Source organism: Pezoporus wallicus, unplaced genomic scaffold (assembly GCF_028554395.1).
Source record: "Pezoporus wallicus isolate ANWC-B61680 ecotype Strahan unplaced genomic scaffold, APGP_CSIRO_Pwel_v1 contig_2908, whole genome shotgun sequence".
Taxonomy (NCBI): Eukaryota; Metazoa; Chordata; class Aves; order Psittaciformes; family Psittacidae; genus Pezoporus; species Pezoporus wallicus.
Genome location: NW_026642179.1, coordinates 4,775,028 through 4,794,619, shown reverse-complemented (window position 1 = coordinate 4,794,619; position 19,592 = coordinate 4,775,028). Strand labels below are relative to the sequence as shown.

Here is a 19,592-nt window from a genome sequence, read left to right as displayed (position 1 = left end):
CATATTTCCTAGATAACTAGGCAAAGACAATTTCAGCAGGTAGCCAGACTCCAGCTAGTCCTAGTCTGTATGGTTCAGATAACTAGCCAGGACTTCAGTACATCAACACCATCTGTGCAAATCTACACAACATTGCATGTTCATGTGATTATTGAAGGCTGTTAACCTGGGATTTGTTTTTCTACCTGGACCTGTGCAAAGTGTTGAACGCTGTCCCACGCGACATCCTTGTCTCTAAATTGGAGAGACATCAATTTGATAGGTGGAGCACTCAGTGGATAAAGAACTGGCTGGATGGCTGCACTCAAAGAGTTGTAGACAACAGCTCAGTGTTCAGCTGGAGACCAGTAACGAGTGGTGTCCCTCAGGGATCGGTGTTGGGACCGGTCTTGTTCAACATCTTTGTCGCTGACATGGACAGTGGGATTGAGTGTGCCCTCAGCAAGTTTGCCGATGACACCAAGCTGTGTGGGTCGGTTGATAATGCTGGAGGGAAGGAATGCCATCCAGAGGGACCTTGACATGCTTGTGAGGTGGGCTGATGCCAGCCTTGTGAAGTTTAACCATGCCAAGTGCAAGGTCCTACACCTGGGTTGGAGCAATCCTAGGCACAGTTACAGGTTGGGCAGAGAAGAGATTCAGAGCAGCCCTGCAGAGAAGGACTTGGGGGTGTTGGTCAATGAGAAAAGAACATGAGGCAGCAATGAGGCCAACCGTATCCTGGGCTGCATCAAAAGGAGCGTGACCAGCAGGTCAAAGGAGGTGATCCTGCCCCTTTACTCTGCTCTCGTGAGGCCTCATTTGGAGTATTGTGTGCAGTTCTGGTGTCCTCAACATAAAAAGGACATGGAACTGTTGGAACAAGTCCAGAGGAGGGCCACGAGGATGATCAGGGGACTGGAGCACCTCCTGTACGAAGATAGGCTGAGAAAGTTGGGGCTGTTCAGCCTGGAGAAGAGAAGGCTGCATGGAGACCTCCTAGCAGCCTTCCAGTATCTGAAGGGGGCCTATAGGGATGCTGGGGAGGGACTCTTCATTAGAGACTGTAGTGATAGGACAAGGGGTAATGGGTTCAAACTTAAACAAGGGAAGTTTAGGTTGGATATAAGGAGGAAGTTCTTTCCTGTGAGGGTGGTGAAGCACTGGAATGGGTTGCCCAAGGAAATTGTGAAGGCTCCATCCCTGGTGGTGTTCAAGCCAGGTTGCACAGAGCCTTGAGTGATATGGTTTAGTGTGAGATGTCCCTGCCCATAGCAGAGGGGCTGGAACTAGATGATCTGAAGGTCCTTTCCAACTCTAACTATTCTATGATTCTATAATTATCTAGGCTAAAAATAGTTCTGATACTTAATTCTACAACCATACCACTGTTTCAAAAGTGTATTTTAGACTATTTTATACCCACTCACTCTTACATTTCTTTTCCTTTCCTTTCAAAGAAGTTTAACTTTTTCATATTTTCACTTAATTCTTCCATCAATTCTAATGAAAAAAATGCACTTTAATTCTTTTAGACTGAATCAAAAAAGGCAAATTTATTTCTAAATGTTATTTTCCTCTGAAGTATTTCCCAATACTTGTAAGTAGCACAAGTGCTGTATATTTATTTCTTTGTAATGATTATTCTTCCCAGCTTAAAACAGATATCTAGATAATGTTTTGCAGTCATCATAGTATCTGTAAAATATATATGTTTAAATGAAGTGTTTTTTCTTGAATCTTTTTCTTACAGGCTCATGAAGCAACAATGGAGGCTAGGGCCAGCCCAGAGCTGAGTGATCGTATGCAGCAGCTGGAAAGGGAGGTAACACGGTATCGGGAAGAATCTAGCAAGGCTCAAGCTGAAGTGGATCGTCTTCTGGAAATCTTGAAAGAGATGGAAAATGAAAAGAACGATAAGGATAAGAAGATAGCAGAACTAGAGAGGTGAGCATGGTATAAAGGTACCCAAGGAGCAAAAAAGCTGATTAAAGTTAGCGATAACTTAGTCCATTTTTCTTCTCCTAAAAATCTTAGAGTTCCTATTTTGGGAAAGTCTAGAGGTTTTTTTGCCTTCAATCATTTATTTTGGTAGATGATAAATGAAAAGGTTTCTTACTGTATACTTCTATTACCTGGCTGCTTAAAAACGGGGCTGATACAGATAGAACGAGAAGGGTAGACAGAGCTGTAACAGAATGAAGATGATAGGAAAAGTTGCCGACACCATGTTGCTCTTGGAAAGCAATTAATTCTTTTGATTTAATAAATTCCTCAAGCATGGTTTAAAAAAAACCTAAGGACTAATAGGAAAAAGTACTTTAATAGCCTGTGATACCAGTTACCTAGGTTCTTCTGACAAGTGATATTGAAACTCTGTACTGGTAGGAACAGAGGTAAACTTTGGCTCATTTGAAGCCAAATGAACGCATTTGCTTTTGTCCAAATGAAATCTGATTCAGCACTTTTCATCATTTTCTATCTTTCTGTGGGAGCTAGTGTTCACATTTTTTTTCAGTGCTTTAATGTACAAAAAGTATAATTTATTATGATTCCATGACGTTTGTATTGCAATTATAAATAGTAGATATTGGGAAAGACTTGAAACAGATCCTGTTTTCTATCATTTTCTTATGTTACATTGGACCAAGAGTGAGTTTCTAGGCAGAGTACCTGTTTGGGGCTTTTTGTGTGCTTTACCGTTCTGAGTGAAAAATTACTAACTTAGAAAAGCAAAATACTAACTTAGAAAAGCTGATTATTCCCATTTGCCTTGTGCCAGCATAGTCTGTCTAATTTCTATCTTAGCACTATTTAACTGCCCTGCATTTAGTGTCAGGACGATGAGGGCAAGTGAGCAGTGGTTCTTTAGGATGACAGTGGTTAGTTATTATTCAGTGACTTGATGACAGTCAAATTATGGGCCCCTCTGAGCAATTTGAAAAACTGTTTTCTACGAAGTCCATTCTTATTTCCTTGAAAGTGACAGAGATCTGAAATAGTTCAACTTGTCAGGTAGGTTTCTTCTCTCTTTGTGATTGTAAGTAGCATCCTGTTAGTTTTATTTAAGTAGTTGTTTTATTTAACTAAAATTCTTTATACCCGTGGTGCAAGCTTCATTTGAACACTCAAAAGTGAGGATACATCCTTTTTAACTGTCTTTCTTTTTTTTCTAAGTAATATAGCTTTCAGCCCATTGATAGATGATGCATTCAGCCTAACATTCAGGCAATAGGTGTATAGAGTAGGTGCATTAACTCTAGACATGAAAAATCTTAAATAGCAGTTACAAGCCATATTTTTCTGTGTGATTTTTTTTTTTTTTTATTCCGTTAGAGGGGCCCATCTTGGGCGTGAAGTTCAACATGTCATCATCTTGGGACATGCAAGTTGACTAGGGATCAAGATATAAGCAATAAGTTTCTGTTGGAAGTAAGGTATAGGGAAGAAATATGTTCACAGTGCATTAATTTTTTCTGTGTGCAGAAGTAATTATTGTTTAGGAAAAGCAAGTCAGAAATATTTATCATTCCTCAATGTGATACCTAGATGAGATTGGAGTAGCAGGTATAGTTTCCTTATGCACACTTTTAATGCAAGTCTCATTTTCTTATTACATTAGCATTCAAGATTGGGAACTGCGATGTCAAACACTGAATAAGCACATCGAAGTAATCTATAATCGAAAGAGTTTATAGTCTACAAAGCAAAAATAAGAAAGAAGTGAAGATGGGCTTCCTCTTTTACAGATAAAAGCATTGATACCCAGTATTCAAAGAGTTAGCAAAGAGCTTTTTCTTTCAAAAGATGCAATTCTAGATATCTGCAAAGCAGTTATTTTTCATGTTACAGCGGTAGTTTCTTGCTGTTTCAGTCATAGACCAAACCGTTGCTCCATCAGTGAAAGCATAAAATCATCAAATGACTGGGCATCACTGCATAACAATTTGGTGAATGACTATTTAGTGTTAGCCATTCCTTCTTACCACCAGATCTTCACTCTTATGAAGAAAAAAAAAAAAAAATAGTGGTGCTCTTCTCTTTTTAACTTGTCATCTTTTCTACCAGCACTGAGATAACGTACAGTATGTCTTTCTTTTACTTCTAGTATGTGTTTTAGCAATGTAAAGAAAAGACTATTTTTGTTATCTTGTGATTGCCAGCAGCTGTGTAAATCAAGGTGAGGGGGGGAATCTCCTTGTGAGTTTTTACACAAAGCAGAGATTTTAACATGCCTATTCAATGCATAGGTTGGTCCTGGTTTTATCTACCATGCTTGTTTATAAAGTATTCTTTCATGGCTGAACCGATATACCCAGGCATGATACATGCATGTTTAGAGCTAGAGCCTTAGTTTCCTGAAGAGAATAAATAATTTTGCCTTGTAAAAGTCCTTCCTAAACTGTGGTCCATGCAGAGGAAGCTAGAAATTGTCTTGACTTCTAATGCTTCTACAGCTGTTCAAACTCTGCTGTGCAAAGAAGAACCCTAGTGATTGCAGAAGCATTTGTCAGAAAGCACAAAAGTGAATGTTGCCGTACCTGTCAGGAACTGTTATTATTCCATGTAGAGCAAGATGAAAAGAAATAAATCACAGTCAGAGAATAACTGTACTAACAAACCCAAGATTTTTCAAAAGAGTGTCTCCCTGGAGTTTTCCTTTATGCTAGTTATATATGACAGCTAGAATGTATGTCATCAGGAGAAGTGAAATAGTAGAATGGTTTCACCTATAGAATAGAAGAAATGAGTCGCCTGTTAGGGAGGTATGTGTAGGGGAACAGAGAAGGAGAAAAGATAGGAGAAGAAGATGAAACGAAAAACAGAGAACTTTTCTCTTAAGCCCTTTCAATGATGGCAAAGCTGCCTTCAGTTCAAGTTAAAATAAAGAGGGAAATGCTTCCATTCTTCAATAACTGTTGCAATTACTGTGTGGGGGATGCTTTTCAGTGTGAATGGAAGGAAAGATATAAAAAATGCGTTAAGTATGGTGCATGCTACACAAAAGTTTTGGAAATACTCTAGAGTCAACATGAGGTTGAAATCACAAGCTCATTAATTTATATCCTCTGTGGGCAGGACTTTGCTTTTTGTTATGGGAAGGTGGGGCATAGGTCTGCATTTCTTCTGTGGGTGAACAGTCCTCTTAAGTTTTGTTTCTGTCCCCAGATTGTGGTGGTATAGAGGGTTTTGTAGGTGTCTGGTTATTCACTTCCTTTATAACTAACTGTTTGCTTTTTGTATTGTCATTCCATAACCTCCTGTCTCTCTGTAACTTTTCATTTTGTGTTTTGTTTCCTTGCTAAATTTTTCTCTCTATTTTCAATGTCATGTCCTGGTTCCATGAGTTGGCTTGTTTTGTACGTGTGGGTTTTTTTTTTTACTATGCCTTTTCTCAGAAAGCACACCTCCCGCAAATTGCACCCTCCCTACCAGGTGTCGGTCCCTGCACCACAACACGTAGGGGGGTTTGTGTGGGACTTCCTGGGAAAGTGAGTGCTCTCTAAGGCTTCTGTTTCCTATGGGGTGGAATGTCACTGCTGGCTGCCCGGCTGCTGCTGCTGCTGCTGTTTGGGTCTGCTGCAATTATGCTTTTTTTCTTAGGTCAAACAGGAACTGGTTATGTCAAGTACAAGCTCTAACAGTCTCTGCGTTCAGCTCATGTCACAGTGGTTATAACCACAATCCAGAGGAAGTTTGCTGCTATTCTCCCTGATTTAAAGTCAACAGAAGCTGTTGCTTTTTATTCTAATTCTCTTGCTGTGATTCACCTTTAGTTCTAACCTCTGCTATCAGTTCTGCCTGAACCACCTAAAACTCAACTGTTCTAAAATGTCTCATTGATAGAGGTCAGTATTGACTTATTCTTGAGGTTTATTGTGATTATTATCCTGTAATAAGAAAAAGGGAATTAAAAAAAAAGGAAGGTTAATGAAACAAAAATACTGCTAATAATCAGGGATGTGACCATCACAACCTTCAGATGGGTAGCATACACACAGAGGTATTTGTGAATGTATTCTGCAAAAAAGAACTGACTTGGTTCTTGAGTGGTGGAAGTAAATATATATATGTATATGTTGCTTCAGAAGTAAGCACTGACTAAATACATATGGAAGTCCTGGTTCCAGTTACAGACCTAAAGTTGGTATTAATTTGGCATGCTTGCTATGCATGATAGGTAGTCCTTGTAAAGACATAGGACACTACCATTTTTTTGTTGAAGGAACCTTAGCTTTGCTTTGGTAGCAAATGAAGACAGTAGTTAGCTTTGGAATACCAGAAGTCTCATTAAGAACAGCTGGAAATGATGGCTATTTTAAGAAAGAGATTTGGGGGATTTTTTTCTAAAAGGAATTTATGGTTGCCCCATTCAAAAAGCAACCTTCAAACTTTGATGTGTAGCAGCCAAAAGGTATACTCCTCACATTAAATGTTTCTTCTCAATAGTAAATAAAAATGAAACGTTAAAAAACATAGGGTGATCTCAAAGGAGTGCTGACAAATGTGGACAGTACAAGTATCTTACTCAGTATGTCTTTAAGACGGTAATATGTTTGTGTAGCAGTCTGTGGAGGATAGATGGAGAGAGAAATTAACTGCGCGTTCCATCAACTTTATGGTTTCCTAGAATAGTGAAAAGGAAACTATACTAATAAATTATGCACTAAGCTTAAGTCAACAATTTGAAGTTGAAATACGTATTTTCAAACTACTACTCATGTCTTACAGTAGTTGTCTTTGGTTTTCAAGTTGGTTGTTTCTGTGAATTTGACATATATTTTTTAGAGAATTTTTAAACGTGAACCACATAAGGGCATGAAAGTAATTTAAAGTAAAAGGGATGTTGTCAAATTAAAGAACAAAAGCTGTTCATGAAGTCATAATTTCATCACCATTAAAGTTAACCTTGAGAGATGGTATGACTATAGTTCTGTATTATTGTAACTCATTAGAGTCCTCCAAAAATAAATTGCACTCAGATTCAGGCATAGGAAAAACTGAAATAAATAAATATTACTTTGAAGTACTTGAATCCATTTTGATATCAAAAATTCATAAAAGCAAATTGAATATATTTATCTCTTGGTTGCATGATATTATAAGGCAGAGTTGGTTGTTCTCATCCACTTCCCTCAAAAATCCATAGCTTAAGTGAATATTAAGATTCTAAGATTTATCACTGAAAACTGAAAATTGCCATGTAGTTTTAATTAACCACTTGAGTCTATGCATCACAATAAAGTGATATAGTGTTTAACTATATGAACAATTTTTTTTCCACAAGAGTGTTGCCTTTGGTGTTTGAGGGATGTAGCTGAAACTGTCCTGAAAAAATCCTGGGTGTGGCTGACACCTGTCATGGAAAAATTCAGCACAGTTTGTTAATATTTGGCAAACAACTGAGAACAAGGTTTTCCAGTGGAAAGAAGTTGAGGCCCGTGGTTAGCCCAGCTCCACTTCTGAGCACACAGATCTATTGAATACTAAGATTTTCATCATTTCTAAGCTGGGAAATGAATAAGTCATTTCTTTCTTTTCACTCTTGCTTTATCTTCATACAGAATGAACATTACACCCAAAGTCCCACATTAAGTTTCACAGGGGAAAAAACAATACATTTTGTATCAACATAACTACTTTAAACAGATAAGAATATGAGATGCTAATACGTTTACCTAAAGGTATTTAACTTCAGACACCGGGAAATATGCAGATTTTCAGAAGGCAGGTGTCTGCCCTCTGAAAGTCAACCTTTGTTGAAGTGCCTTAAGATCAATACTCAAATTTACTAATTGCATTTGAAACCTACATCTAAGAAAAAAGAGACAGAGAGACTGCCAGTAATTGCAAATCCATCTGCTGAGAGCACCAGATAAAAAAGCCATCATAGTGATTTTACCATGACTCCTCAATCCATCCTCACCTTTTTTATATAATGGGATATCCTTTTTCCGTTTGTTCTTTATTTATTTTCCATTCTCTCCGTTTTCCTGTGTTTTGGGAAAAACTTTGATATTGAAGAAACAGCTGGTCTAAAAAACAAGGTCAAAAACCACAATTACTCCAGCCCTTCACCTGGTGAAGCTCATTGGCTGAATGAGCTTGCCTGGTGTTGCCCTAGTATTATTTCCATATTCAAGCAGACAGGACTAACACTATTAGAGTGATTCATCTCTATGGAACTGAGTAAAGACTTTCTCCTTTGTTAAATTCAGCAATGGACTGAAAGCTTTGTTTGTCTGCTAAACCAAGGCTAAGGATCTGATCTTGGATCCTCCAAGAAGGACACTGTACTACGGAAATACTTACAAGTAATTAGAAGTTCTGATGGTGAACTTTTTTGAAAGCTCCTTTTCCTGCCAAATTTCCTGTAGCATTCAAGCCTTGGGTTTTTTTAATCATTAAATCAAGGTGGTTGTCTAGCATTCCCTCTCATGCTTAAGTCAATTATCTGTAATGAATATCGGAGTTGTCATTTGATGATTTATACTCTGCTTGAATTGTAGCAATTATTTAGTAAACATCTCCTAATGTAACTGCTAAGTCAGTAGTATAACAGCTATGATATAATTAAAATAATTATAAAACCAGATAAGAAATAACATCATGCAAATAATGAGCCTAGTTTGCACATTAGGGTTTCATTGTTACCTGTTTCGACTACATCTCTTCAAAAGTTGTTTTCTAGCTTTGTTTCAGTCAACATCTTTGATTTGACTCGCAAACTAGTAGGTAAGGAGGAAAAAAAAAACCCAAAACTTTTTATACAACTGATACAGTAAAAATAAAACTGTCAGATTCTTACATTGCTCTGGAGTACAGTAAGAACAAAAGGAAAATCCAGTAATCGTCAGTAAGACAGTGAAAATAGCAACATTAGGGCTCCATGGCCATTGTGATCATGACTGTGCTCTTAGGTTCATGTATGCATATGCACATGGATGCACGCGCAGACCTTCTCTATCTCTCCGTCTCTTCCCTATTAAACACTCCTCTAAATATCAGCTAAAAAGAGAGGAAAAGACAAGCCATGATTCTTTTTACCAAGAAAAGGTATCAAAAGTGGTAAACATAATATGCCTTCCTGCTTTGACTGACTCAAGGAAGATCAAGTGCATTCTATTCCCTGTCAGACTGCTTGGAAGGAATGGCAAAGTAATAAATATACACAGTCACTCACTGTCAAACTAGTGGAATTCAAAGGTTGACTAAATATAAATGATTACATAAATTTCTTTCTAAGTACATCTGAGACTAATGTAGCAGACTCATTCCACTCCCAATAATATACAAGCATGTGGAAAAAATTATAGCTGGACTAATCAACAACTTTTTAAATAGATATATATTTCATAATTAAATTACTAAAGTTTTTACATCTCACTGATTTTTTTGCTCTGCACCCAGCGATCAGATTTAGGCCAGCTGTATCTTTAAAATGAATGCGATGGCATTTTGAAAGAAGATGGGTTTCTCTGAGACTGCTGTTTGGTGTTACAATTGTCTTGTCTCCCTGTGTGACTGTTGCATCAGAGTACACAGTTAATGGGGCTGGGCAGAAACGCTGCTGCTGGATCTTGTAAGGAATGCTGCAAGTGTGTGCTCTTGCTCGAAGGGAAATAATGCAAACTAAAGATTATTATTTTGCTCTGTAATGGGCATGTCTCGGTATGTATCTGATCCTGCTTGCTTGGGGCTGCTTCCTGGGGCAGATGCTTGCTATGCTCCTCTGCTCAATTTCACTGATGTAGTCCCATGCACTGAGGCTTCACCTCCAGTCTGCAGCAAAACTCCACTGATTTCCTAATAGCTGGTAATTTCCAGCCTCATTTTTAGTTTGAGTGACAGCACAGTTCCAGATTTTTTCCAATTTTAATGTGCTTTCAAAAATTCCTCATTTTTGTTTGGATAAATATAATGATTATTCTGAAAATCCACATTTTTAAAAATATTTTCAATCCCTGTAAAAAAAAACAACAAAGCAAAAAACACACAGAACAAAAAGCAAACACTGAAAAGGGGGCTAGCAATTACACAAAAAGTATCTTTCTTTGGAAGAAAGAATTTATTCAAAACCAAAATGAAGATGTAGCAATAATTATTCTCCATTTAAATCCTGTGCAGCTGGGTAAATAATACTTCGGTAGCATACAGAAAATTGCATGTGACCTCAGCATAGCGTTTCAGGTACTGTTCTGCCTTCTTTCATCTTGTGCCAGCAAAAGATGCTACCCTTAATAGCAGTTGAAAGAACAGTATGGTTCATTCAGATCCTACAGGGCTGTTCTGAATTCTAGCCTCTATTTTTTTTCACTGTTAAATTGAAGAAAAAACATAACAACATCATTGCAATAGAACCAAGAACTACAAAGGATCACTGAAACGCAAAATGAGAGGTCTTAAACTTTCATAACGTAGATTCAGTAGCAGTCAGAAAAAAGCCAGGCTTTTCCCCCCATGCCTTATTATTCCCATGTTTAATCAAGTGTTTTATTTTCACTTTTTTTCTTTCCTTTTATTAAATCTGTTTGACCAGTTGTAGCTCTGCAGCTCAGCTTAGAGAATCTACTCTTGGATTTCAGTCAGAATTGTTAGTTACACACTTCTCTACATGAATTAACTCAGGCTTTTGTAACATTATAACTCACTTCAAGATCAAACAATGAGATGTGGTATTTGGCATTTTGCAAGTCTCATCTTTACAAAAATCCCCAATAACACAACCTTTACAACAGCTGTCCTTGAAGAACTTGGTTTGAAGAATGCTATTTTAAAAGGGAAAGAAAAGTATCTTTACATCAGTTTGTCTGTTACAGACCAACATGACACTGCTCTGCTGTACCTCACTCTGAAACTGCTGCTTGTACAAATTCAGTGTTCTGCATTGTTGTTTGTAAAATATATGCCAGAAATAAGGACTTCAAATTTCATTTGCCTGGTTTCATATACCAAACATAATACCAATTAGCCTGTTCTATAGAAATATTTTTCTCCAGGCCATATCCTGCCTTCTTAGAGTGAAATTTTGCCATGGGAGAAGTGCCACATATGTTGTAGAAGCCAAATTGCTACTTTGAATAGAAAGACATTAACTTTTCCTCTCTTCTACCAATTGAAAAAGGTGAAATATCTGTACTGACGGCTCCTTGTTGACTTACCTTGCTGTTATCAGTGAAATTGACAGCAGACGCCTATCAAAAAATATTGGAGATATTTGAAAAAAAAAAAGCAATAATGAACCTATAGGGCCTTACGTTGTACAGGGGACTCCAGCATTTTGTCTTGGTCAATCCTGCTGTTGAACAATGTTGGAGAGAACTGTTAAAAATATGTCTCTATGGTCATTATTGTTTTTAGATTGCACCTTATATGGGAGAATTAAAACAGCAACACTGCAGGAAGAAGAGGCAGATGCTATTTTTTTGTTTGTCTTTGGAAGGGTGACTTCAATGTCAAAATTAAGAAAGGTGAACTTTTAGCTTTGACAAGCCTTCATGTCTTGAAGGCTTTACTCCATGGTTGGAGTTTTTCCCCCTTGTATGTATTCCCTTTTGACAAGTCTAGGTCATCTGCAGAAAAAGTGAAAAATAATGTGTTTTGCTCATGGGGATAAAATAAGGCCATAGAAGATGACATAAAGGAACACATTAGGGTTCATCTCAGAGAGAGAAATGCCACATTTTCAAAATGTTATTTAGAATTCTGGAAGAAAGATACTTCTAGTGATGTGGTGTAAATCCAGAGTTTTCTACAGTTGGCATATTTCCCTTTTCCAAGAACTCTTACGTACTAGAGAATATTTTCTCTACAGAAAGTTGCCTCTAAGTGAAATGGTGTAATCTAATGTAAAGATCCTTTTTTCCTTTTTCTTCTTTTTTTTTGTTTTTGTTTGTTTGTTTGTTTTGTTGTTGTTGTTAAATTGATGTCTATAAAACGTGCAGCTTTGTGTTTGTGAAAGATTGTGTGTTTGTATGTCATTACCTGATTTAGATCTGCCTGTTTTGTCCTGTATTCTTGAACTGCCTTATCTCTGGACACTGTTTTCACAAACTCTAACTCTTTTTCTTTCGCACCTCCTTCCTGGATTTGCTGCTTCCTTCAGCCTCACCTCAAGGTCAGTATTCACTTTTAATAAGGGTGTTTATGAGACTGTTGTCTATTCAGCTAAAATTGTGATCTCACAGAAGATTGCACATCAAACTACATGATCTACAAAATGAGAGATCAGGGATTTGGTTAAGTCTGTGTAGGAGGATGGGTTGGATAGGGTGCATGTTTAGAAGGAACTTGTACTTGAAGGGAAGAATTTATATCAAACCACTGTAAATCAGTGTTGTAGTACACTGGGAAGAACGGGGACTTACCAGTGAAGCCTTTCAATGGAAAAAAATAGAGGACCTGGAAGCTAGACAGTTTAAATATTACTGGTTTTATCAGTTATTTCAAGAAGAAAAAAGATGGAATGTTAGCCATATTCTCTGATGCATGCTACTGAGTGCAAAACTAGTTCCTTTAAAATACTAGTCACATATACTTTAACATTTGGATTTTTATCGTTGCATCTGTATCTGAAACCTTGTGGTGATGTTGCAAAACCAGTTTTGGTGTGGTTTGAATGTGTTGTGCTGTCAGAAAGAATGAAGAGCTGAGGGTTAAAGATAAGTAAATTAGCAAAAGGATACATTTGTTGAAGGCACAGAGTGCTTGACTGAATTTCTGAATTATTGACCAGCATCCAACTTTTCTATTCCTGATTAACACTGAGAAATGTGGTGGTGAGTGGAATCCCATGATGCTGCAGTGCTGCTGACGCCTTCAGATTGTGTTGGTGTTCTGACCTTGGTTTGGCGCAGACATCACATTTGTGGCCTTGGCTGCATATTTTCCTTCCTCCCACAAACTGGAAAAAGATTGAAAGTTAATCATGTTTTTGTCCATCAATACCTTCCATATTCAGTGTGTCATACTGGCATACTTGTAATTGTTGGGGAGAGGAGGGCTGTCCTTGAATGACCCTTTTTCTTCAGGTCCCGAAGAAAAGAACTGCCAGGAAGCTTTTTTGCTCTGTGAGCATTATCTGAAATACACGCAGTGTCTTTTCTTGCATGAGCAGAACTTCTGTTGGGTATTTACCAGCTGCCACTGTGAGTGGAGTTGGATGTGCTTTGTCTGGCTGATGTAGTGCTAAATGTAATGGAGTCCACCTGTCAAAGATATTTCTGCTTCAATCCATATGGCTATAGGTCTTTATCAATACCTGCACCTATACTGGAATTTGTGGTGAACAAGAGGGAGAACTGGATTTAAGGTGTGTTTTGGGTGTGTTTTCTTTGAGACCTGACATGATTTCTCTTTTCCAAACAATGTAACCATAACTCTTACTTCTTTTATTTAGAATTTATTGTAAAATGTGGCTAGAAAATGTGTGACTGCAGTTTGAGCTGGCCAAGTGTTAGGATCTTTGAAGAGTTTTCTGATAAGAGATTGTTCGTTCTGTCCTCACAGTGTCCTAATGGTTTTATGGTTTGGGGTTTTTCGTTTTATTTTTTCCTATTTTTTAAAATTGATTGCTATGATGTCTAGTTGCTGAGTTCTTCATATATTTGTTAAAATCAATCTAGAGTGTCAGGGAATAATAGGTGAAATGACTGCTCTTGGAACTGCAAAATCCCTGCTGGACAGAAACACAATTAAAAGTTTCTCTTAAGGACAAGTAGGAAAATTAACAGAGCTTGTGGTAGCACTTGTTTCCTTTCCTATGCCTTTCAGTGTTTGCCTAATTGCTGTTAACTTCAACATACGAAGAAACAGCCATTCTGTAAAGTTACACTCTATGTTGGAAGCTACTGTGGGAGTCATGACTTTATTTTTTCTCTTAATGGTGTCAAGCAGTTATTTTTTTCAGACATCGAAGCAAATTTATTTTCCTGGAAAAGAACTTAATATGTGAAAATATGTGTTAGGTATGTCTGTCTTCTAGAAACACGAAAAAATACTCTGAATTTTATCTGTTCTCATTAAGAATAGCTTTGCTCACTGTAGTCAGTGTAAACCCTCTGAATTTTCTGAGCTATTAAGTTTTCATTCTCTCTCTCACATTGATAAACTCAGTGGATATGAACATTGTAGTCTAATCCATATTGCTGCTACTGCTCAGAAGTCTAAGGGCCTAAAGTGGATGTCATACAGATTCATAGTAAATAAAATAATCTTGGAAGGCATGGGGATTAAAGCAGTTTTCCTTAAGGAGTTTTTGGCTAAGCATCTGTGTTGATGACAGCTTTACACAAAGAACTTTCCAATGCTGAGTTCAAGAGTAATAAGCCAAATAATACAAGTCTGGTGTCATTACCTGCAGCAATAAAAAAAAAAAAAAAGAAAAATACCATTAAGTCATATGCTATGGTGCTTTTAAGCGGTTCTTATGTATACATGTTGCAAAAGAGGAGGTAGAAAAAGATAACAAAACCGACAAAATCAGGTGCTATATTGAGCAATAACATATTTTTCAAGGAAAGAATGAGCTATATTAATAAAGCAAAAGCAAGATTTCTAGCTTCAGATTGGGTAACCAGCAACTACATCTTTTTTTTTTGTCTGCCGAATAACATTGAACGTGCTATTTATCAACAATTTATCTTTGTAGTATAGCACTGGAATGGAATAATAGCTGGAGCAGTAGATCAGGAGGCTTGTCTTTTAATGTCCAGCTTTCTACTGTCAGGTTTTCAAATAGTTTATATTACATGTTTAATTGTACTGTCTGTCATCTTTTGAAGCAAGTAATCCATATCTTAAGAGAAAGAAGTTTGTTGGGGTTTTTGCTATACTGAAGAGAATTTGATGCAATAGGAAGTAATAAAAAAATACTATGAACCTTATTTCCACATAGCAAAGTGGCTTGGTGATTAGATGAGTGCAGGCTGGTGGCATGAATCCAGATAAAAGTCTGTTATGAGTGTCCATGTAAAATTAAATGTCAGTATAGCAACTCAAGTGTAGCCTTATAAAGTCAAAGTAAAAACAAAATCCTACGTCTGAGGGGATTATTTCAGTCCTTTTTCCAAGGTCCTAAATTTATGTTAAACAGAACATGTTTAATCACCAAAGAAGTATTTAAAACATACAATCATTCTATAACAGAAGGAAAATAACAGATAATAGTGCATAGAAAGTTAAGCAAATGCAGAGAACTCAGGATACTATTCAGTAATTGGTAAAAAAAATAAAGGCAGAGTACTTAGTTACAGGCATATACAGCCTGTGGTACCTGTGAGTGTGTGATGGAAATACCTTTGTACTATACCTCTAGGAAGCTGTGTATGTGAACACTAAGAAAGTGCCTGGGCAGTCGGGAGAAATTTCACTGGAAGTGTGTCTGACTCTTTAGTTCATACCCTCAGAAGACTCAGGTCTTCATTCTGCCACTATGCTGGTCATTAATCACATATGGAAATGATAAAAATTTCAAGCATGTTGAGTCAGCAATGTTTAGTTTTAGCTCAGCAGAGCCAGATACAGTGCGTTCAAAGAAGTTTCCATTTAAATTTTCTTGGTCATCTCTGAAAAATAACGACCTCTAATAATTGTTTTCTATGTAGTATGTTTCCTTAATTCTACTTAGAGCAAAAATGGCACAGTCTTTCAAATTAGGTATAGTGATTACCAGAGCTTTTTGCCTTTGAAGCGGAATCTGTATCTTTTCTGTCAAAGGTCCTCTTTTCTTGTCTTATTTCACTGCATCTTAACAAAGCAAAATTATTCACAGCTGTACATCACCTCAGAATTCTCACTCGCATGAATTGATTTCTTTCTTATTACTGCTGAAATTAATTATATGAAACACTGAGGAGCCGTTTTTATGTTATTGCTGTTTTCAGTACGTGTATTCACGAAGTGTGTTGCTTTCCTGTGGGAATTTGAACTGAGGTAGCATTAGAAAGATGTGATTGGATATGGCACTAGGGAGAATGTTTGTATGTCAACAGTGTGCTGTGAATTTTGAAGAGCTCCAAGTCAAATGCTCTAAGAGATGAGAGGAATTCTTCACAATTTGCTTTTTTTCAGATGCAACCATACTATTTGAAACATCAAAATACAACATTATTTTTGGAAGACATGTTAGAACATGTCTTTACATTCATATATCCCAAATTTAACAAATTACCTAGCATGCCATCATCATCAGATTAACTGAAATTATCATTCAAACTTCATGCAACATTAAACATTTTGGCTAACCCATATGTGTCACATCACATTTACTCTAAGGAATGAAATCTGAAAGTTATTTTTCATCTCTAATGTCTAACTTCTGTGCAAAAATTTATACCCCCCAAATTGTTAGATTTTTTTCTCTTTTGACTAGATTTTCACTTTCTATGGGCAGAGTGAATTTTATGTGTCTATGGTAAAATAGTCTTGGTGCACACGTTTCCTTAGCTGACTCCCAGAAGCTTTAACAGACCCTAGACGTGGCAATATGATAGTTACAGAGAACTGTTAGGCAGGAGACCTTTTTAAAACGTTACTGAAGAGGATGGAGAGTTCAGTAGCTTCTTTTCCTCCTTTTTTACTGGTAGGGACCCCTTTCAGATCCCTGAGCATAGAGGCAGAGTCTGCGGGAGTGAAGGATTACCCACAGAAGTAGAAGACGAACTTGAAGACCACTGCAAGAAATATGCAGGTTGATGGAATCAGATCAGATACATACAGGGTTGCTGAGGGAGCCAGCTGATACCATAGTGAGGACTCTATCATCTTCAAAATCTTGTGGCTGTCAGGGGAAGCTCCTCATGACTGGCAAATATCCCACTTATCAAGGAGGATGAGAAGGAGGATCCAGGGAATTGTAGGCCAGTCAGTATAACTTCATGTGCTGGAAAGTTTTTGGAGTAGACTGAAAGCCATCTTCAAGCACCTGAAGGACAAGAAAGTGATGGAGAACAGCCAGCATGGATGTACAAGGGCAAATCATGCCTGACCAACAAGATTGCCTTCAGTGATGAGATGACTGGCTCAGAGGGTAATTAGAACTGTTTAATGTCTTCTTAATGATGTGGATGATGAGACACTATACACCTTCAGCATTTTAATGGATGATAGCAAATTGACGTGACTAGTTACGGGGAGTATATACTGGAGGACAGGGCTCCTATTTAGGGTGACCTTGACGGGCTGGAAAAATGAACTGGCAGAAACCTCATGAAATTCTGTAAAGGCAAGCACAAAGCTCTGCACTTGGGGTTGAATATCCTCCTCATCTATACTGGCTGAGAGTCAACTGGTTAGAAGGGTGGTTCATGGAGAAGGACCAAAGAGTAGCTGAGGACAAGCTGAATTTGAGTCAACGGTGTCATGCTACTCTGAAGAAAGCCAAATCAATATTGGGCTGCATTAGTAGAAGTACAGGTGGTAGGGCAAGAAAAGTTGGTTTTACCTTCTGTGTGACATTTTTGAGGCGGCTTCTGAAATACTTTGTCTAGTTTGGGGCTTCCAGATACAAGAAACTTTGAGATAGTGGGGTGAGTCAGGCAGGCAGGCAAGCAAGATGACTAGGTGCTACAGAACATAACAGGGAAGGAGGGGCAGAGAGAACTGATTATGTTCAGGACCAGGAAGAGGAGCCTCATGGGAGATCATACTGTGGTCCCTCAGCTGTCTAATAGGAACATAGAAGACAGAGCAACTCTTCTTAGATGTGTTCAGGAAAAAGGTTGAGAGGCAACAGACACAAGTTGCAACATGTTCCAGTCAAAGTTCCAGTGAAGTAATCAGCAAAAAAGTTCACAGTGATGGAGTCAGATACTGAAAAAGATGCTCAGAGAGGCTGAGGAGTCTTCATGAAGATATTCAAAACTTGTCTGAACAAAGCTATGAGCAACCTGCTCTAATTTGGCATTGTTTTGAGCAGGGGTTGGAGCAGGTGACCTTCATTGATCCCTCCAACCAAAATTCCATGATTCCAACCATGATTCTAAGTTACTGTGGTAAATGAGTGTGTATTCTAGGACAAACTCCACAAATTCTGTTTGTTTTTTTGTAAGAATTTGCTGCATAATATTGATCTTGAAAAACAAAATGAAAGCAGCAAGAAAAATATGATGGGGCGGTCCACTGCACTTGTCATTCAGTTTGAAAGAACCATTTTCCATTATTCGCATCCCTTTTTGTCACATCCTTTATCTTGCTCAGCTTGTGGGCAAATAGAATAGAGCATAGTTGACTCTCAGCTTCATTTTTCTGCTGTGAGACTTCCAGCTGTCTAAGTTACTTCTCCTGTGTTTAGTCTGTGACCAAATTGAGATGTTACCTTTAGTTCTTGTGTTACTTGTGAAGATCAAGTTCCATTTTTGACATGTGCACAAGGTGACTTCACTGCTTTAGATGAGGGCATTGAACTCTTGTGTTTCAGATGTGCCTTTCAGTACTTCACTCATCAATTGAGAGCATTTCTTATTACCACTGGTCAATAGCTAGTATTTTTTATAGGATCATAAAATGAATACTTTGGGTTGGAAAGGCGCTTCAGATCATCTAGTTGCAGCCCTCCTGCCATGGGCAGGGACACCTCACACTACACCATGTTGCCCAAGGCTCTGTCCAGCCTTACACTGAACACTGCCAGGGGTGGAGCATTTACCATTTCTTGGGCAACCTGTTCCAGTGCCTCACCACCCTGCAGTCATCCCAGTTCCTGTGAAACCAGCTTTCCTAACTAGCCTGTGCATCTTTGCAAATAATTTCTCTTCTTTTGGATGAAAAAATATTCTAGGTAATCATAGATATTGCAGTCATTTGGTTTATAGATTCAGTGCATACTTCTGTTGTTATCACTCAGTTAATTTGAAATCACTCTTAATCACATTACTATGGAATGAAAATAAAATTACTTATCCATAACATCCAAAGCCAGCTATTAGATATTGCAAGATAAATACATAGTTAACATTCTTAGACTAAGATTAAATTGGTAAGCTCTTTTTTCCCCCTCTTTTCCTTTCTCTCCTATGGCTCTCTTCCATTTCATTGTCCTGACAAGGTACCTCCAGTCAAGTATTCCCTCTTTCTGTGTAACATGTTCTTCATTTGCAAATAGAGGATCCCTTTCATGCTGGAATATGTCAGCTTTTCAAGCCAGTCTTCTTGAAGCACCCCAGGTAATTCAGACAGCTTTAATCATGCTCTCAGAAACTTATTTCATTCCCTTCTTATCTGGCTGCTAGGCCATTCTTCTTGATGAAATTAATTAAAACTTTTTTTTCTTTTTTTTCTTCCTTGGAGAAGGAAATGTTTCCAGTTTGTCACTTTCTTTTCAGAATTGGCTAATTAACTCCTAGCTCTAAGGCGTGAAGTGTCTCTTATCCTTAGTGACCCAACATACTCAGTTTGACTTAAAGTGTCTTTATATGGAACTTTATTATGTATCTATTTAAAATACTGAACAGATTTCATAGAAATTGGGATCAAGCATAATGGTAGTTTTGGGGTGACAGCTGGGTTGGAGTGATGCAGTTCCAGCACCTTTCTTTTGAGCATTCTGGAATGAACTTTATCATTACAAGTAATCTGTCCCCTTTTTTAAAAAAAAAAAACAAGAGTGAGAAGGA

The 19,592-nt window shown here is 37.7% G+C and overlaps 1 protein-coding gene across 3 annotated transcripts in view; it reads left to right on the top strand.

The window, feature by feature from the left end:
* Positions 1–19,592, top strand: part of ERC1 (ELKS/RAB6-interacting/CAST family member 1) — a 290,910-nt gene that overhangs the window by 126,329 nt on the left and 144,989 nt on the right. For 2 of the 3 annotated variants that reach the window (XM_057428028.1, XM_057428029.1), the window contains one exon: positions 1,733–1,926. In XM_057428028.1, the coding sequence (XP_057284011.1) occupies positions 1,733–1,926 (194 nt within the window). Of the gene's footprint in view, positions 1–1,732; positions 1,927–12,085; positions 12,098–19,592 lie in introns of all 3 variants that reach the window. The other variant, XM_057428027.1, reaches the window with a different exon arrangement.